The following is a 17,246-nucleotide window of genomic DNA, read 5'->3' on the forward strand; positions in this document are numbered from 1 at the left end:
AAGACTTTGCAACCAATCTTTAAGCAAGCAGGAATATAGCATTATCAAAGAATGTATGTAAGAATTTAGAATTTCTTCTGAAAATGCTTTAATTAACTTTACTAACCTCTTTTTTAAACTTTTTTTTCAGATCCACCTGGTCCTCCATCCAACCCTAGAATTACAGAAACCACGAAAACTACAGCAGCCTTTGCTTGGGGCCATCCTCATTATGATGGTGGTCTTGAAATAGATGGTTACATTGTTGAGTATAAAAAGGAGGGTTATGATGACTGGGAGACAGAGACACAATATCCAGTTAAAGTGACTGAATATGTCATTGGTAAACTTCAAACAGGAGGCAAATACCACTTCAGAGTTAGTGCTGTAAACTCTGAGGGAGTCGGTGAGCCTGCAGAGGTCGAGAAAGTTACTGAACTAGTTTACCAGGAAACAATGCCAGACTTTGAGTTGGATGCAGAGCTCAGGAAAACTCTGGTTGTCAGATGCCGTGCTTCAATTCGTCTATTTGTTCCTATCAAGGGCCGTCCTGTTCCTGAAGTCACTTGGAGCAAAGAAAATACCAACCTGAAAGCACGTGCACACATTGATACAACAGAGTCCTACACTCTACTGGTTATTCCTGACTGCACTAGGTACGACGCAGGAAAATACCAGCTCTCTTTGGAGAATGTTGCTGGTAAGAAGTCAGGCTTTGTCAACGTGAAAGTTCTGGACACACCTGGACCTCCAGTCAACCTTAAACCAAGAGAGATCACTAAAAACAGCATAACTCTCCAGTGGGAAATCCCTATTATTGATGGAGGGTCCAAGATTCATAACTATGTCATTGAAAAGAGAGATGCTACAAAGAAGGCTTATACCGTGCTTAGCACCACATGGCAAAAGTGTTCTTTTAAATTTCAAGACCTTGAGGAGGGAGCTTACTACTACTTCCGTGTTTCTGCTGAAAATGACCTTGGTGTAGGTGAACCTGCTGAAACTCCTGAGCCCATAAGAGTATCTCAGGCCCCCTCTGCACCAGATAACTTGTACGTTACTGATTTGACCAATGACAGCGCAAGCCTTGCATGGACCAAGCCTCTTCATGATGGTGGTAGCTTGATTACAGGATATGTCATTGAGGCTCAAAAGAAAGACACTGATCAATGGGTCCACATAACCACCATTAAGGCTCTAGATTATACTGTGACAGATCTGATTGAGGGAGCTGAATACACCTTCCGTATAATGGCTGTCAATGCATCAGGCAGGAGTGATCCTCGTGAGAGCCGGCCAGCTGTGATTAAAGAGCAAACTTCTCCTCCATCTTTTGACCTGAGAGGAGTCTACCAGAAAACCGTAATTGCCAAAGCAGGGGACCGTGTAAAGGTGGAGATTCCAGTACTGGGAAAACCCAGGCCTGTTGTGTCATGGAAGAAAGGAGACATGGCACTTAAGGAAACACAAAGAATCAACACTGAAACTACAGCAACATCAACAATCCTAAACATCAGTGAGATCAAAAGAACTGATGAAGGCCAGTATTCCATGACTGGAAAGAATATGCTGGGCACACTGACAGAAACCATCACAGTCCTGGTCCACGACATTCCAGGTCCTCCTACTGGTCCTGTCAAGCTGGATGAGGTCTCGTGTGATTATGTTATCATGTCCTGGGAACCACCAGAGAATGATGGAGGTGTTCCTATAAATAATTATATTGTTGAGATGCGTGAGACTACCGGTACTTCATGGGTGGAGTTGGCAGCTACAGTTATTCGCACCACATTCAAAGCAGCACGACTCAATACTGGAACCCAGTATCAGTTCCGTATTAAGGCTCAGAACAGATATGGCGTTGGACCATGTGTTCTGTCTGAACCAGTGTTGGCTGCCTATCCGTTTGATGTGCCAGGCCAGCCTGGCATTCCGGTAGTTACAGCTTTCAACAAAGATTCAATGACTCTTAGTTGGAATGAGCCATCTTCTGATGGAGGCAGTCCTATTCTTGGGTATCATGTGGACAGAAAAGAGAAAAACAGTATCCTGTGGCAGAGGATCAGCAAAGCTCTTGTTGTTGGAAACATCTTTAAATCATCAGGCCTTGTTGATGGCATTGGATATGAACACCGTGTTATTGCTGAAAACATGGCTGGTCTCAGCAAACCTAGCAAACCCTGTGAAGCTACGTATGCTTTGGACCCAGTTGACCCACCAGGTAGGCCTGTGGCATTGAATATCACCAGACATGAGGTGACATTGTCATGGACCAAACCAGAAGGTGACGGAGGATTTTCTATTACGGGATACACAGTGGAGAGGAAGAAGATGCCCAATGGACGCTGGCTTAAAACAAATTTCAACAACATTCTAGAAACCATGTTCACAGTCAGTGGCCTGATTGAAGATGCCACCTATGAGTTCCGTGTGCTTGCTCGAAACTCAGCTGGTGCTGTTAGTGCTCCATCACAGCCATCAGAAGCCATCACATGCAGAGATGACATTGAAGAACCCAGGCTTGATATTGATGCCTCATATAGCAGTAATGTTGTAGTAATGGCAGGAGAACCGTTCAAGTTGGAAGCCAGTGTAACTGGCAGGCCAATTCCTTCTCTAGTATGGACCAAGGAAGGAAAGGAGCTGGAGGACACAGCTAAAATAGAAATAAAGACATCTGACTTCCACACAACCTTAATCAGCAAAGATTCTCTAAGGAGAGATGGTGGTGCTTTTACCCTGACTGCAAGCAATCCTGGTGGATTTGCAAAGTTCACTTTTAATGTTAAGGTACTCGACAGACCTGGACCACCAGATTCCCTTTCAGTTACGGATGTTGCTGCAGAAAAATGTGTGCTTAACTGGGTGCATCCAACACATGATGGTGGTGCCAAAATTGAATACTTCATCATACAGAGGCGTGAGACCAGTAGGTTGGCATGGACAAATGTGGCCACAGACCTTCAAGCAAACAGGTTTAAGGTCACAAAGCTTCTTAAAGGAAATGAGTATATTTTCAGAGTAATGGCTGTCAATAAGTATGGTGTAGGTGAACCCCTTGAATCAGAGCCTGTGACTTGTGTGAACCCATATGGTCCGAGTGACCCACCAACGCAGCCTGAGGTCACAACTATCACCAAAGACTCAATGGTTGTTTGCTGGGAGCGTCCTGAACATGATGGAGGCAGTAGAATTAACACATACATAATTGAAAGAAGGGATAAGACAGGTATGCGTTGGGTGAAATGTAACAAGAGGACTGTGTCAGATTTGCGATTCAAGGTCTCTGGTCTCACACAAGGTCACGAGTATGAATTTAGAGTTTTTGCTGAAAATAATGCTGGTCTCAGTCAGCCCAGCCCTTCTAGTCCATTCTACAAGGCTGTTGACACAATCTTTCAGCCTGGACCTCCAGGAAACCCAAGAGTGCTTGACACCTCTAAATCATCCATTACCATCGCCTGGAATAAACCTGTTTATGATGGTGGTTCTGAAATTACTGGTTACATTGTGGAGACTTGCCTGCCTGAGGAGGATGAGTGGACAATCCATACTCCTAAAAAAGGATGGACAGCCACATCTTTTACCATTACTAGTCTGAAAGAAAACCAGGAGTATAAAATCAACATCTGTGCAACAAATTCTGAAGGGGTGGGAGAACCTGCAGCTGTACCTGGAACCCCTAAGGCTGAAGACAGATTAGTTCCGCCTGAAATTGAACTTGGAGCAGAGCTACGTAAAGTTGTTTCCATCAGAGCCTGTAGCACACTCAGACTTTTTGTCCCCATCAAGGGAAGACCAGCACCAGAAGTAAAATGGTCAAGAGAGCATGGAGAATCCCTGGACAAGGCTAACATTGAAATTACCCCATCATTTACAACTCTTCAGATAGACAATGTTGACAGGTTTGATGGAGGTAAATACTTGGTGACAGTAGAGAATGCCTCAGGAAGTAAAACAGCTTTTGTTAATGTTAGAGTACTAGATACTCCTGGACCACCTCAGAATCTCATTGTTAAGGAGGTCACAAGAGATTCAGTTTCCCTGGTTTGGGATGCACCTCTCATAGATGGGGGCTCCAGAGTCCGCAACTACATTGTGGAGAAGCGTGAGTCAACCAGGAAAGCCTACTCAACCGTATGTGCCAGCTGCCATAAGTCTAGTTGGAAAGTGGGAGACCTGGAAGAAGGAAAATTGTACTTCTTTAGAATAGTCGCTGAAAACGAATTTGGTATCGGTCTGCCAGTTGAAACCATTGAACCAATTAAGGCATCAGAAAAGCCTCTGCCACCAGGCAAAGTATCTCTCCGTGAAGTTACTGGAACAAGTGTCACACTAACTTGGGAAAAACCAGACCATGATGGAGGAAGCAGAATTACGGGCTATAATGTTGAGATGCAATGTAAAGGAAGTGAGAAATGGACACAAGTGATGGTGGTAAAGACAAACGAGGCCCAGGTAACTGGACTTACACATGGAGAGGAGTATATGTTCCGAATCTCTGCATTCAATGAAAAGGGTGTTAGTGACCCCCGGCCTCTCAATGTACCTGTGGTGGCTAAAGATTTAGTAATACCACCAGCTTTCAAACTGACTTTCAGCACATTCAGTGTGCTGGCAGGAGATGATCTCAAGATTGATGTACCATATGTTGCCTGTCCTAAAGCTACAGCAACTTGGCTGAAGGATGATGTCATTCTCAAAGAAACAACAAGAGTTAATGCTGAGGCCACAGACAAAAACCTTCTTCTTATCATTAAGGAGGCTTGCAGAGACGACGTGGGCAAATATACTATAAAACTAAACAATACAGCTGGGGAGGCTACAACTGATATCAGTGTTGTTGTCTTGGACAAACCTGGTCCTCCAACTGGCCCGATCAAGTTGGATGAGGTCACGGCAGACAGCGTTATCTTGTCTTGGGATCCACCACAATATGATGGAGGTTGCTCAATCAACAATTACATTGTAGAGAAGAGAGATACCTCAACTACAAACTGGCAGATTGTGTCTGCTACTGTAGCTAGAACAACCATCAAAGCGGCTCGCCTGAAGACTGGTTCAGAGTATCAATTTAGAATTGCTGCAGAAAATAGATATGGCAAGTCATCTTTTCTCCTTTCTGATAGCATTGTTGCTCAGTATCCATTTGAGGTGCCCAGTTCACCACGATCTGTTGTGGTAAAGTCAGCCACCAAAGAGACCATGACTGTTGTGTGGGAGAATCCCAGTAATGACGGTGGTAGCAAAATTCTGGGCTACCACTTAGAACTTAAAGAGAGAAACAGCATTCTCTGGGTGAAACAAAACAAGCAGATCATCCCAGAGACCAGATTTAAAGTGGTTGGACTTGAAGAGGGCATTGAATACGAGTTTAGAGTGTATGCTGAGAATATTGTTGGTCTCAGCAAACCTAGCAAGGTAAGTGAAATCCAAGTAGCTAGGGATCCTTGTGACAGACCCGGAAAACCAGAGGCTGTCATTGTAACAAGAAGCCAAGTGACACTGAGATGGACCAAACCTGAATTTGATGGTGGCATCAAAATCACTGGTTATGTTGTTGAGAAAAAGGAGGCAAGTGGGCGTTGGATGAAGGCAAGTTTTGCCAACGTTATTGAAACTGAATTTGTTGTCACAGGACTTACTGAGGATCAAACTTATGAATTCCGTGTCATTGCCAAAAATGCAGCTGGTGTGTTTAGCCAACCATCTGATTCTTCTGGATCCATCACTGCCAAGGATGAGATTGATCCACCAAAAATTGACCTGGAAGCTAAATACTCTCAGGTTGTGGTTGTAAATGCCGGAGAGACATTTAAACTTGAGGCTGCTGTTTATGGTAAGCCTGTGCCCACTGTACACTGGCTGAAAGAAGGCACTGAGATGGCAGAAGCAGCTCGTTTAGAAATCCATAATACCGATTTTTCAACTTGTCTAACTGTTAAGGAAGCTATTCGTGTTGATGGAGGACAGTACACATTGCTGGTAAAGAATGTTGGTGGAGAAAAAGCTATTAACATTAATGTCAAGGTATTGGACAGACCAGGTCCACCTGAGGGCCCTATCTCTATTTATGGTGTCACTAGTGAGAAATGCTCAATTTCCTGGAAACCTCCCTTGCAAGATGGAGGTAGTGATATCTCCCATTATATTGTTGAGAGAAGGGAAACCAGCAGGCTGGTATGGACTGTAGTTGAGCAAAAGGTTCAGACTCTAAATCTAAAAATCACCAAACTTCTTCCTGGTAATGAATACATCTTCAGAGTGATCCCTGTCAACAAATATGGTATTGGCGAGCCTTTGGAATCTGAGCCAATGATTGCCAAAAATCCATTTGTCACACCAAGTCCCCCAACTGACATAGATGTTTCTTCAATTACTAAGGACTCTATGGTGGTAACCTGGGAGAGACCAAATAATGATGGTGGCAATTCCATTCAGGGGTATGTCATTGAGAAACGTGATAAGGATGGTGTGAGATGGACAAGGTGCAACAAGCGCAGTGTGACAGAGTTGCGTTTCAGAGTGACAGGACTCATAGAAAACCATAGCTATGAATTCAGAGTAGCTGCTGAGAATGCTGCTGGAATTGGTACACCTAGTACACCAACAGTTTACTACAAAGCACTGGATCCTGTTTTCAAACCAGGCCCACCCAACAACCCCAAGGTAGTAGACACCTCTAGGTCTACTGTATCTCTTACATGGGGTAAGCCCATATATGATGGGGGAAGTGAGATCAAGGCTTACATTGTTGAAGCATATGATGTAGCAGCTGATGAGTGGTTTATGTGCACGCCGCCCACTGGAATAATAGACACTAAATTCACAGTGAAAAAGCTTCTGGAAAAGCATGAGTACCAGTTTAGAGTTTGTGCAATCAACAAAATTGGTGTTGGTGAACATGCTGATGTGCCTGGTAAAATCCTTCTTGAAGAGAAGCTTGAGGCTCCTGACCTTGAACTAGATGCTGATATGAGAAAAATGATCAACATCAGATCAGCTTGCACACTGAGGTTGTTTGTACCCGTGAAAGGGCGCCCAGCTCCTGAGCTGAAATGGGGAAAGGTTGAAGGTGAGATTAAAGAGACTGCCCAAATTGACAACACAGGAAGCTATGCTTCACTTACCATTGAGAATGTTGACCGGTTTGACAGTGGCAAGTACACACTGACTGCAGAGAATGCCAGTGGAGTTAAATCAGTGTTCATCAGTGTAAGAGTCCTGGATTCTCCTAGTCCACCAACTAACTTAACAGTTAAAGAGATTACTAAGAACTCTGTCACTCTTTCATGGGAACCTCCACTTCTGGATGGTGGTTCAAAGATTAAGCATTATATTGTTGAGAAGCGTGAAAGCACAAGAAAGGTTTATACTACCATTACAACATGTAACAAGATGTCATGGAAAGTTGAACCTCTTCCAGAGGGTGGAATCTTCTTCTTTAGGGTTTTGGCTGAGAATGAATATGGTGTGGGTCTCCAAGCTAAAACTATGGAGCCAATTAAAATATCTGAGAAGCCTCAGCCACCCGGTAAGGTTAGTGTTCTTGACGTCACTCACAGTACTGTTACTCTAAGGTGGGAGAAATCTGAACATGATGGTGGTAGTAGGATCAGTTATTATGAAATTGAAATGGCTCCTAAGGACAGTGAGGCATGGACTGTGTGTGCTAGTGTAAAAGGCCTGGAGACAGTAGTGAGCAACCTTCTCAAGGGAGAGGAATATCAGTTCAGAGTTGTTGCTGTAAATGAGAAAGGTAAAAGTGACCCAAGACAACTGGCTCAATCAGTTGTAGCCAAGGACCTAATCATTGAGCCTTCTGTGAGACCCAAATCAAGTTCCTACAGTGTTCAAGTGGGAAATGACCTCAAGATAGAGGTTCCAGTTGCTGGTCATCCAAAGCCAACCATTACCTGGACTAAGGATGGAGTGGCACTTAAACAGACCACCAGAGTTAATGTCAGTGACTCAGCACATCACACCACTCTAACCATAAAGGATGCCACCAGAGAGGATGGTGGTATGTACACTGTGACTATTGCTAATGCCTTGGGTTCCAAGGATGCCACTATTGAAGTTATCACCCTGGATAAACCAGGACCACCAACAGGTCCAATCAAGATTGATGATGTTAGTGCTGAGAGTGTCACTCTTAATTGGGAACCTCCTTCATACACAGGTGGCTGTCCAATCTCCAACTATGTAGTGGAAAAGAGAGACACAACTACAACTAATTGGGTTGTTGTGTCTGCCACTGTGGCTAGAACAACTTTAAAGGTTGCCAATCTCAAGACTGGTAGTGAATACCAGTTTAGAATCTTTGCTGAAAACAGATATGGAAAGAGTTATGCAATTGATTCAGTGCCTGTTGTAGCACAGTATCCATTCCAAGAACCTGGACCACCAGGAACACCATTTGTTTCCTCATACACTAAAGATTACATGGTGGTCGAGTGGCATAAACCTCCATCTGATGGAGGCAGTGCTATTTTGGGTTATCATTTGGAGAGGAAAGAGAAGAATAGTATCCTGTGGACAAAGATCAACAAAATGCTCATTCAAGATTGTAAATTCAAGTCTACTCCTCTTGAGGAGGGCATTGAGTATGAGTATAGAGTATATGCTGAAAATATAGTTGGCATTGGAAAATGCAGCAAAGTCTCTGAGGTATATGTAGCCCGTGACCCATGTGATCCCCCTGGCCGTCCAGAGGCTGTAATTGTAACCAGACATTCGGTGATGCTGAGATGGACACCCCCGCAATATGATGGTGGAAGCATTGTAACTGGCTATTTAATAGAGAAGCGTGACCTTCCAGAGGGAAAATGGATGAAGGCTAGTTTCACAAACATTATTGAAAATGAATTTACAGTTACTGGCCTTACAGAAGACAGTAAATATGACTTCAGAGTGATTGCAAGGAATGCCGCTGGTGCTGTCAGCAAGCCTTCTGAGAACACAGGATCCATAACAGCTAAGGATGAAGTTGAGCCACCCAAGTGTGAAACTGATCCGATATACAATCAGACTATTGTCCTTAATGCTGGAGAGACTTTTAGTCTGGAGGCTAGTGTAGAAGGAAAGCCCATCCCAACAGCCCAGTGGTTCAAAGGAAGTGTTGAAGTTGAAAACTCAGCAAGAGCTGAAATTAAAAATACTGATTTTAAAGCGTTACTTGTAGTAAAGGACTCCATCAGAGTGGATGGTGGACAGTATACTTTGGTTCTGACAAATGTTGCCGGAACTAAGACTGTCCCTTTCACTGTGAAGGTTCTTGATAGACCAGGCCCATCCGAGGGACCCCTCACAGTTAGTAATGTTACTGAGGAGAAATGCTCACTGTCATGGCTGCCACCCAGGCATGACGGAGGAGCTAGCATTTCTCACTACATCATTCAAAAGAGAGAAACTAGCCGCTTGGCTTGGACTGTGGTCTCCAGTGATTGTGGAGCTACAATGTTTAAGGTTACCAAACTATTGAAAGGTAATGAGTACATCTTCAGAGTTTTGGCTGTCAACAAATATGGAGTTGGGGAACCTCTGGAATCTGAGCCAGTTATCATGAGAAATCCATTTGTTCCTCCTGGTTCACCTCGTGAACTAGAAATCACTAACATTACTAGGGATTCAATGACTGTTTGCTGGAACCGCCCACAGTCTACAGGAGGAAGTGACATTGCTGGTTACATTATTGAAAAGAGAGACAGAGCTGGAGTGAGATGGACCAAGTGCAATAAACGTAGAGTGACTGATTTGCGTTTTAGAGTAACAGGTCTCACTGAGGACCATGATTATGAGTTCAGGGTATCTGCTGAAAATGCAGCTGGGGTGGGCCAGCCTAGCCCACCTACACCCTATCTCAAAGCTTGTGACCCTACTTTTGAACCAGGCATTCCCACTAATGCCCATGTAGTTGACACAACAAAAGACTCCATCAGCTTAGCTTGGCACAGGCCAATATATGACGGGGGTTGTGAAATTCAAGGATATGCTGTTGAAATAACCAAGGCAGAAGAGGAGGAATGGACTATTTGTACACCACCCACTGGAGTGAATCTTACCAAGTTTACCATCAAAAACCTGATAGAACATCAAGAATACAAGGTGCGTGTCTGTGCTATGAATAAAATTGGTGTTGGTGAGCCCACAGAAATTCTGGGAGTTGTAATCCCTGTGGATAAAATTGACCCTCCAGAGATGATTTTGGATTCAGAGCTCAGGAAGGGAATAGTTGTTCGTGCAGGAGGCTCAATGAGAATCTGCATTCCTATTAAGGGTCGTCCGACTCCTGACGTTAGCTGGGCTAAAGAGGATGGTGAGCTGCCCAGTAAAGCACAGATTGAGACTGCTGAACATTTCACACAGCTTTCTATTGACATTTGTGATAAATATGATGCTGGAAAATACATCCTCAGTGTAGCAAACAGTGCTGGCAGCAAATCAGCTTTTGTCTCTGTTAAAGTTCTGGACACTCCAGGGGCTCCATTAAATCTTAAAGTTAAAGACATAAAGAGGGAGAGCGTCACTTTGACTTGGGAACCCCCTGTAATTGATGGTGGCTCAAGAATAAAGAATTACTTGGTTGAGAAGCGTGAGTCAACCAGGAAGGTGTACTCTAATGTAGACAATAAATGTACAAAGACAAGTTACCGTATCACAGGTCTGACTGAGGGAACAATTTATTACTTTAGAGTCTTAGCAGAAAATGAATTTGGTGTTGGACAGCCAGTTGAAACAAAAGAATCTGTTAAAACATCTGAGCCACCTTTATCTGTGGGTAAAGTTAATTTGACTGAAGTCACAAAAACCACAGCCTCACTCTCGTGGGAGAAACCAGTCCATGATGGAGGTAGCAGGATAATTGGATACTACATTGAGATGCAGCCTGTGGGGTCAGAAGAGTGGGTTGTGGCTGCCACAACTAAGACCTGCGAGGGTACTGTTACTGGTCTAAGTGCAGGACATGAGTACCTTTTTAGAGTATCAGCCTTCAACGAAAAAGGAAAGAGTGACCCAAGGTCTCTGGCTGCAGCAGTTACTGCTAAAGATGTTACTGTTGAGCCTGGATTCAAGATGAGATTCAATACTTACAGCTTACAACAAGGTGAGGATCTGAAAATTGAGATTTCAGTACTTGGACGTCCTGTTCCAAAGGTTGAATGGAAAAAGGAAGGACAACTTCTTAAAGAGACAACTAGAATAAATGTATCAAGCACACCATCATCTACAAAGTTGGTAATCAAAGATGCCAATAAAGAAGATACTGGCAAGTACACTATTACAGCAACCAGCAGCATTGGAACAGCTACAGAGGAGATTACTGTTATAATTCTTGACAAACCTGGACCTCCTACAGGCCCTGTGAAGATTGATGAAGTGAGTTCAAATTTTGTTACTCTGTCCTGGGAACCACCAGAGTATACTGGAGGTTGTCAGATCAACAACTACATCGTAGAGAAGAGAGACACCACTACTACTGTGTGGCAAATTGTTTCTGCTACAATAGCCAGGACAACCATAAAAGTCAGCAATTTGAAGACTGGCACTGAATATCAATTTAGAGTCTCAGCTGAGAATAGATATGGAAAGAGTTCAGCTATTGTCTCTCCTGCTGTGGTTGCTAAGTATCCATTCAGTGAACCTGCTGCCCCTGGAATACCAGTTGTTACATCTGCAACCAAAGAGAGCATGGTTGTTGAATGGAAACCTCCCACCAACAATGGGGGTAGTCCAATTATAGGCTATCACCTAGAGAGAAAGGAGAAGAACAGCCTTTTATGGGTCAAACTAAACAAGCTTCTTATTCCAGATGCACGATTCAAAACCACAGAATTGGAAGAGGGTATAGAGTATGAATTTAGAGTTTATGCTGAGAACATTGCTGGCCTCAGCCCAGCTAGCAAAGTCTCAGAGAGCACAGTAGCCAGGGATCCATGTGACCCTCCAGGCACTCCTGAGGCTATTGAAATCACCAGAAACCATATCACACTTCAATGGACCAGACCCCAGTACGATGGAGGCAGTGCAATCACTGGGTATTTGATCGAGAGGAGGAAGCACCCAGATAAACGCTGGATGAAAGCAAGCTTTACCAACATCATTGATACCCAATACACTCTCACTGGTCTCACTGAGGATCGTGTTTATGAGTTTAGAATCATTGCTAGGAATGCTGCTGGTATTTCTAGTTGCCCATCTGAAAGCACAGGAGAAATAACAGCTAAAGATGAAATTGAGGCTCCAGATGCCACCATGGATTCTAAGTTCAAAGATCTCACAGTTGTTCATGCTGATGAGACATTTATCATTGATGCTGATTACACTGGTAAGCCTCTGCCTGAGGTCACATGGTTAAAGGATGGAAAGGAAATTGACAAAGCTACCCCAAGAATGGAAATCAAGACCACACTAACCCGCACCATCCTGACAGTTAAAGACTGCATACGAGTTGATGGTGGCCACTTTGTTCTCAAGCTTGTTAATGTGGGTGGAGTCAAAATGATCCCAGTTAACGTAAAGGTTTTGGACAGACCTGGTCCTCCAGATGGACCATTAGAAGTGAAAGGAGTGACAGCTGAAAAATGTTATCTGCACTGGAGCCATCCTTCACATGATGGTGGAGCTAGCATCTCTCACTATATCATTGAAAAGAGGGAAACCAGTCGTTTGTCATGGACCATGGTTGAGCCAAAGATCCAGGCAATCAGCTACAAAATTACAAAACTGCTCCCTGGAAATGAATACATCTTCAGAGTTACTGCTGTGAATAAATACGGAGTTGGTGAACCTTTAGAATCTGAGCCTGTTGTGGCTCGTAATCCATTCACCACTCCCAGCGCACCCTCCACTCCTGAAGCCAGTGCTATTACTAGGGATTCCATTGTGCTTACTTGGGAGAGGCCAGAGAATAATGGAGGAGCTGAGATTGAAGGATATGTACTTGAAAAACGTGATAAGGATGGCGTCAGGTGGACCAAGTGCAACAAGAAGAGACTGACTGACTTGAGATTTAGGTGTGCTGGTCTCACAGAGGGCCATTCCTATGAATTCCGGGTCTCAGCTGAAAACGCTGCGGGTGTTGGAAAGCCTAGCACACCGACACAGTACATCAAAGCATGCGATGCCACTTATCCACCAGGACCTCCAAATAACCCCAAAGTCACTGACCATTCCAGCACTACAGTTTCCCTTTCCTGGTCAAGACCTATCTATGATGGTGGAGCACAGATTACTGGATATGTTGTTGAAATGAAGGAGGCATTAGATGATGAATGGATTGTTTGCACACCTCATACTGGTGTCCAAGACACTCACTACACTGTAAAGAAGTTAAAAGAGAATGCAGAATACAATTTCCGTGTATGTGCCATGAACTGTGAGGGAGTAGGGGATCATGTGGACCTCCCAGGGTCTGTGATTGCGGCAGAAAAGTTGCAGGCTCCTGAAATTGAACTAGATGCTGACCTGAGAAAGATGGTAAATGTTCGTGCCACTGCAACGCTACGTCTTTTTGTGACTATCAGAGGAAAACCTGAGCCTGAGGTCAAGTGGTCAAAGGCCGATGGCACTCTAAATGAGCGTGCTCAGATTGAAGTAACAAGCTCATACACAATGCTTGTGATTGAAAATGTTGACAGATTTGACACTGGCAAATATGTACTAACCCTTGAGAACCTTAGTGGCTCTAAATCAGCTTTTATCAATGTTAGAGTTTTGGATTCACCCAGTGCTCCAACAAACCTACAAGTTAAGGATGTAAAGAGACATTCTGTCTCTCTTTCCTGGGAGCCTCCTCTGATTGATGGTGGAGCAAAGATATCACACTATATTGTGGAGAAGAGAGAGCAGAAGCGAATGGCTTTCACCAGTGTTAGCACCAATTGTGTAAGGAACTCATACATTATTTCTGACCTGCAGGAGGGAGGTAGATACTTTTTCCGTGTGTTGGCAGTAAATGAGCTAGGAGTTGGTCTGTCAGCTACAACAGATCAAGTCAAAGTTTCAGAGGCACCTTTGCCTCCGGGTAAAGTAACTGTGGTTGATGTGACTCGTCACACTGTCACCCTTTCATGGGAAAAACCAGATCATGATGGAGGCAGCAAAATTACAAGCTACATAGTAGAGATGCAGCCTAAGGGAGATGAAAAATGGGCAGTGTGCAGTGACGCCAAAGCACTAGAAGCTACTATTGAGGGACTTACTACTGGTGAGGAATACTCCTTCAGAGTAACTGCTGTGAATGATAAGGGTAGGAGTGATCCCAAATCTCTGGCTATGCCTGTGCTAGTAAAAGACATCACAGTGGAGCCCACCATCAACTTGCTTTTCCATACATACAGTGTAAAAGCAGGAGATGACTTGAAGATTGAGGTTCCTTGCAAAGGCAGACCTCAGCCTGAGGTGTCCTGGAAGAAGGATGGCAGTGCACTAAAGCAGACTACCAGGGTAAATGTTCTGAATTCAAAGACCTCATCAAAGATCATAATCAAAGATGCCACCAAAGATGATGTTGGAAAATATGAGATCACTTTAACTAATTCAATTGGCACAAAGACAGCTGAAATTTCTGTAATAATTCTGGATAAACCAGGTCCACCCAGCAACATTAGGGTGGAGGAGGTGAGTGCCGACTTTATCTCTCTGTCCTGGGATGCTCCAACCTATGATGGTGGGTGCCAGATTAACAACTATGTTGTGGAGAAGAGAGACACTACCTCTACCACATGGCAAATTGTCTCAGCTACAGTAGCCAGGACATCCATAAAGGTTTCCCGTCTCACTCAGGGCACAGAGTACCAGTTCCGAATTGCAGCTGAGAACCGTTATGGCAAGAGTCCAGCAATTGATTCTGCTCCTGTTGTTGCACAATATCCATTTGAGCCACCTGGCCCTCCAACTAATCTTCATGTTGCCCATGCCACCAAGATTGGTATGCTTGTAGTATGGGGCAGACCTGCCAGTGATGGTGGAAGCCCTGTCATTGGTTATCATGTTGAATCCAAAGACCAAAGCAGCATTTTGTGGACCAAAGTCAGTAGAGGTCTGGTGACTGAAAACCAATTTAAGATGACGGGCATCGAAGAAGGCCTGTCATACCAGTTTAGAGTCTATGCTGAGAATATTGCTGGCATTGGTCCTTGCACTAAAGCTTGTGAACCAGTTGCAGCCAGGGACCCATGTGAATCTCCACATAACCTTAAAGTCACAAATATTACCAGAAACTCTGTTTCTCTCTTCTGGGATCCACCTGAATATGATGGTGGAGTGAAAATTGTTGGATACATAGTGGAGCGCAAAGAGCTCCCTAATGGTCGCTGGCTAAAGTGTAACTTTACCAATTTACAGGAGACTTACTTTGATGTCACAGGTCTTACAGAAGATGCACAATATGACTTCCATGTTATTGCAAAGAATTCTGCAGAGATGTTGAGTGCCCCTTCAGAATGCACTGGTCCTGTCACCATCAAAGACGATGTAGACCCTCCAAGCATCATCTTAGAGGATAAATTCAGGCAATTGGTTGTCATTAAGGCTGGAGAAATAATTAGAATTGATGCTGAAATTACAGGTCGTCCAATCCCAGTGGTTTCATGGTCTAAGGATGGAAAAGATATTGAGGCCAAGGCCAGGTGTGAAATCACTTCCACAAACTTCACCACCACTCTGATTGTCAGAGATGTTATCAGGAGGGATTCTGGACAGTACGTCTTGACTTTGCACAATGTAGCTGGAACCAGGTCTGTAGCTATCAACTGTAAGGTTTTGGACAGGCCTGGACCAGCTTCAGGACCTTTAGCAGTGTCTGGCCTTACAGCAGAGAAGTGCACTATAACATGGGGTCCACCTCAAGAGAATGGAGGAGCTGAAATCATGCACTATATAGTGGAGAAACGTGAGACAAGCCGCCTTGCTTGGACTCTTGTTTATGGTGACATGAAGGCAACTACCTGCAAAGTTACTAAGCTGCTCAAAGGAAATGAGTACATTTTCAGGGTCAGAGGAGTTAACAAATATGGAGATGGTGAGGCTCTGGAGAGTGAGGCAGTAAAAGCTTTGGATCCATTCACTGTAGCTGCAGCCCCCACTAATGTCCAGGTCACCTCAGTCACTGGTGAGGCCATGACAATCTGTTGGGAAAGACCAGTTTCTGATGGTGGCAGCAGTATCTGTGGCTATGTAATAGAAAAGCGAGAGAAGACTGGCCTCCGTTGGTGCCGTGTCAATAAGAAACCTGTCTATGACCTCAGAGTCAAAGCTTCCAATCTTCGTGAGGGAAGTGAATATGAGTACAGAGTGTTTGCAGAGAATGCTGCTGGACTTAGTGCACCTAGCACCCCTTGCCCACTCACCAAGGCTGAAGACCCACAGTTCCTCCCCTCACCTCCTGCTAAGCCCAAGATCATTGACTCAACAAAGACCACAGTAACACTAGCATGGAATAAACCACTGTTTGATGGTGGAGCACCTGTAACTGGTTACCGAGTAGAATACAGAAAGTCATTAGATGATGAATGGTTCGTTGGAGTCCAGAACACCAAGAATACAGAGTTTACAGTGGTGGGACTGACTCCTGGAGCTGAATATGTATTTGTTGTCAGATCCATTAACAAAATTGGAGCAAGTGAGCCTAGTCCTGAATCAGACAAACAGACTGCTAAAGAAAAAGAAGAAGAGCCAGTCTTTGAAATAAGCAATGAGATGAGGAAGACTCTTATTGTGAAAGACGGCAGCTCATTTACAATGACGGTACCCTTCAGGGGCAAGCCTATTCCCACTGTCAGTTGGACAAAGCCTGATATTGATCTTAGAGTACGTGCTGTCATTGACACCACAGACACCTTCACCTCAATCACCTTAGAGAAAGCAACACGCAATGACTCTGGAAAATACACTGTCACTTTGTCCAGTATTGCTGGAACCTCATCACTGACCCTCAATGTTAGAGTTCTTGACTCGCCTGGACCTCCTGCATATGTGGAAGTCAAGGATGTGACTAAGTCATCTGTTACTGTAACTTGGGACACTCCAGAGAATGAAGGAGGAGGACCAGTAAAGAATTATCTTGTTGATTTCCGAGAGGCAAGCAAAAAAGGTTGGACTAGGTTGACTGATACATGCCACAGACTGACTTACAAGGTGTCAAACCTAAAGGAAGGAGAAGTTTACTATTTCAGAGTGACAGGCGAGAATGACTATGGTGTTGGTGTACCAGCTGAGACCAAAGAGGGAACCAAGATCACAGGTATAAACATTTATGTAATGCT

At 44.1% G+C, this 17,246-nt stretch overlaps 2 protein-coding genes across 2 annotated transcripts in view; both read left to right on the forward strand.

Annotated features, from left to right (window-relative positions):
• ttn.2 (titin, tandem duplicate 2) overlaps positions 1-10,797 on the forward strand; it is a gene marked incomplete at its 3' end in the record, with an annotated part of 175,746 nt that extends 164,949 nt beyond the window's left edge. Inside the window, exon 217 of the mRNA XM_088008422.1 lies at positions 131-10,797. Coding sequence (XP_087864548.1) covers positions 131-10,797 — 10,667 coding nt within the window. The remainder of the gene's footprint in view (positions 1-130) is intronic.
• The window catches only part of ttn.1 (titin, tandem duplicate 1), a 35,423-nt gene continuing 28,883 nt past the window's right edge, over positions 10,707-17,246 (forward strand). The window contains exon 1 of the mRNA XM_088003017.1: positions 10,707-17,224. Within this exon, the coding sequence (XP_087859143.1) occupies positions 10,861-17,224 (6,364 nt within the window). The 5' untranslated portion in view covers positions 10,707-10,860. The remainder of the gene's footprint in view (positions 17,225-17,246) is intronic.

The sequence above is a fragment of the Poecilia mexicana genome, unplaced genomic scaffold, assembly GCF_051168715.1.
Source record: "Poecilia mexicana isolate PSO_F unplaced genomic scaffold, ASM5116871v1 scaffold_2, whole genome shotgun sequence".
Taxonomy (NCBI): domain Eukaryota; kingdom Metazoa; phylum Chordata; class Actinopteri; order Cyprinodontiformes; family Poeciliidae; genus Poecilia; species Poecilia mexicana.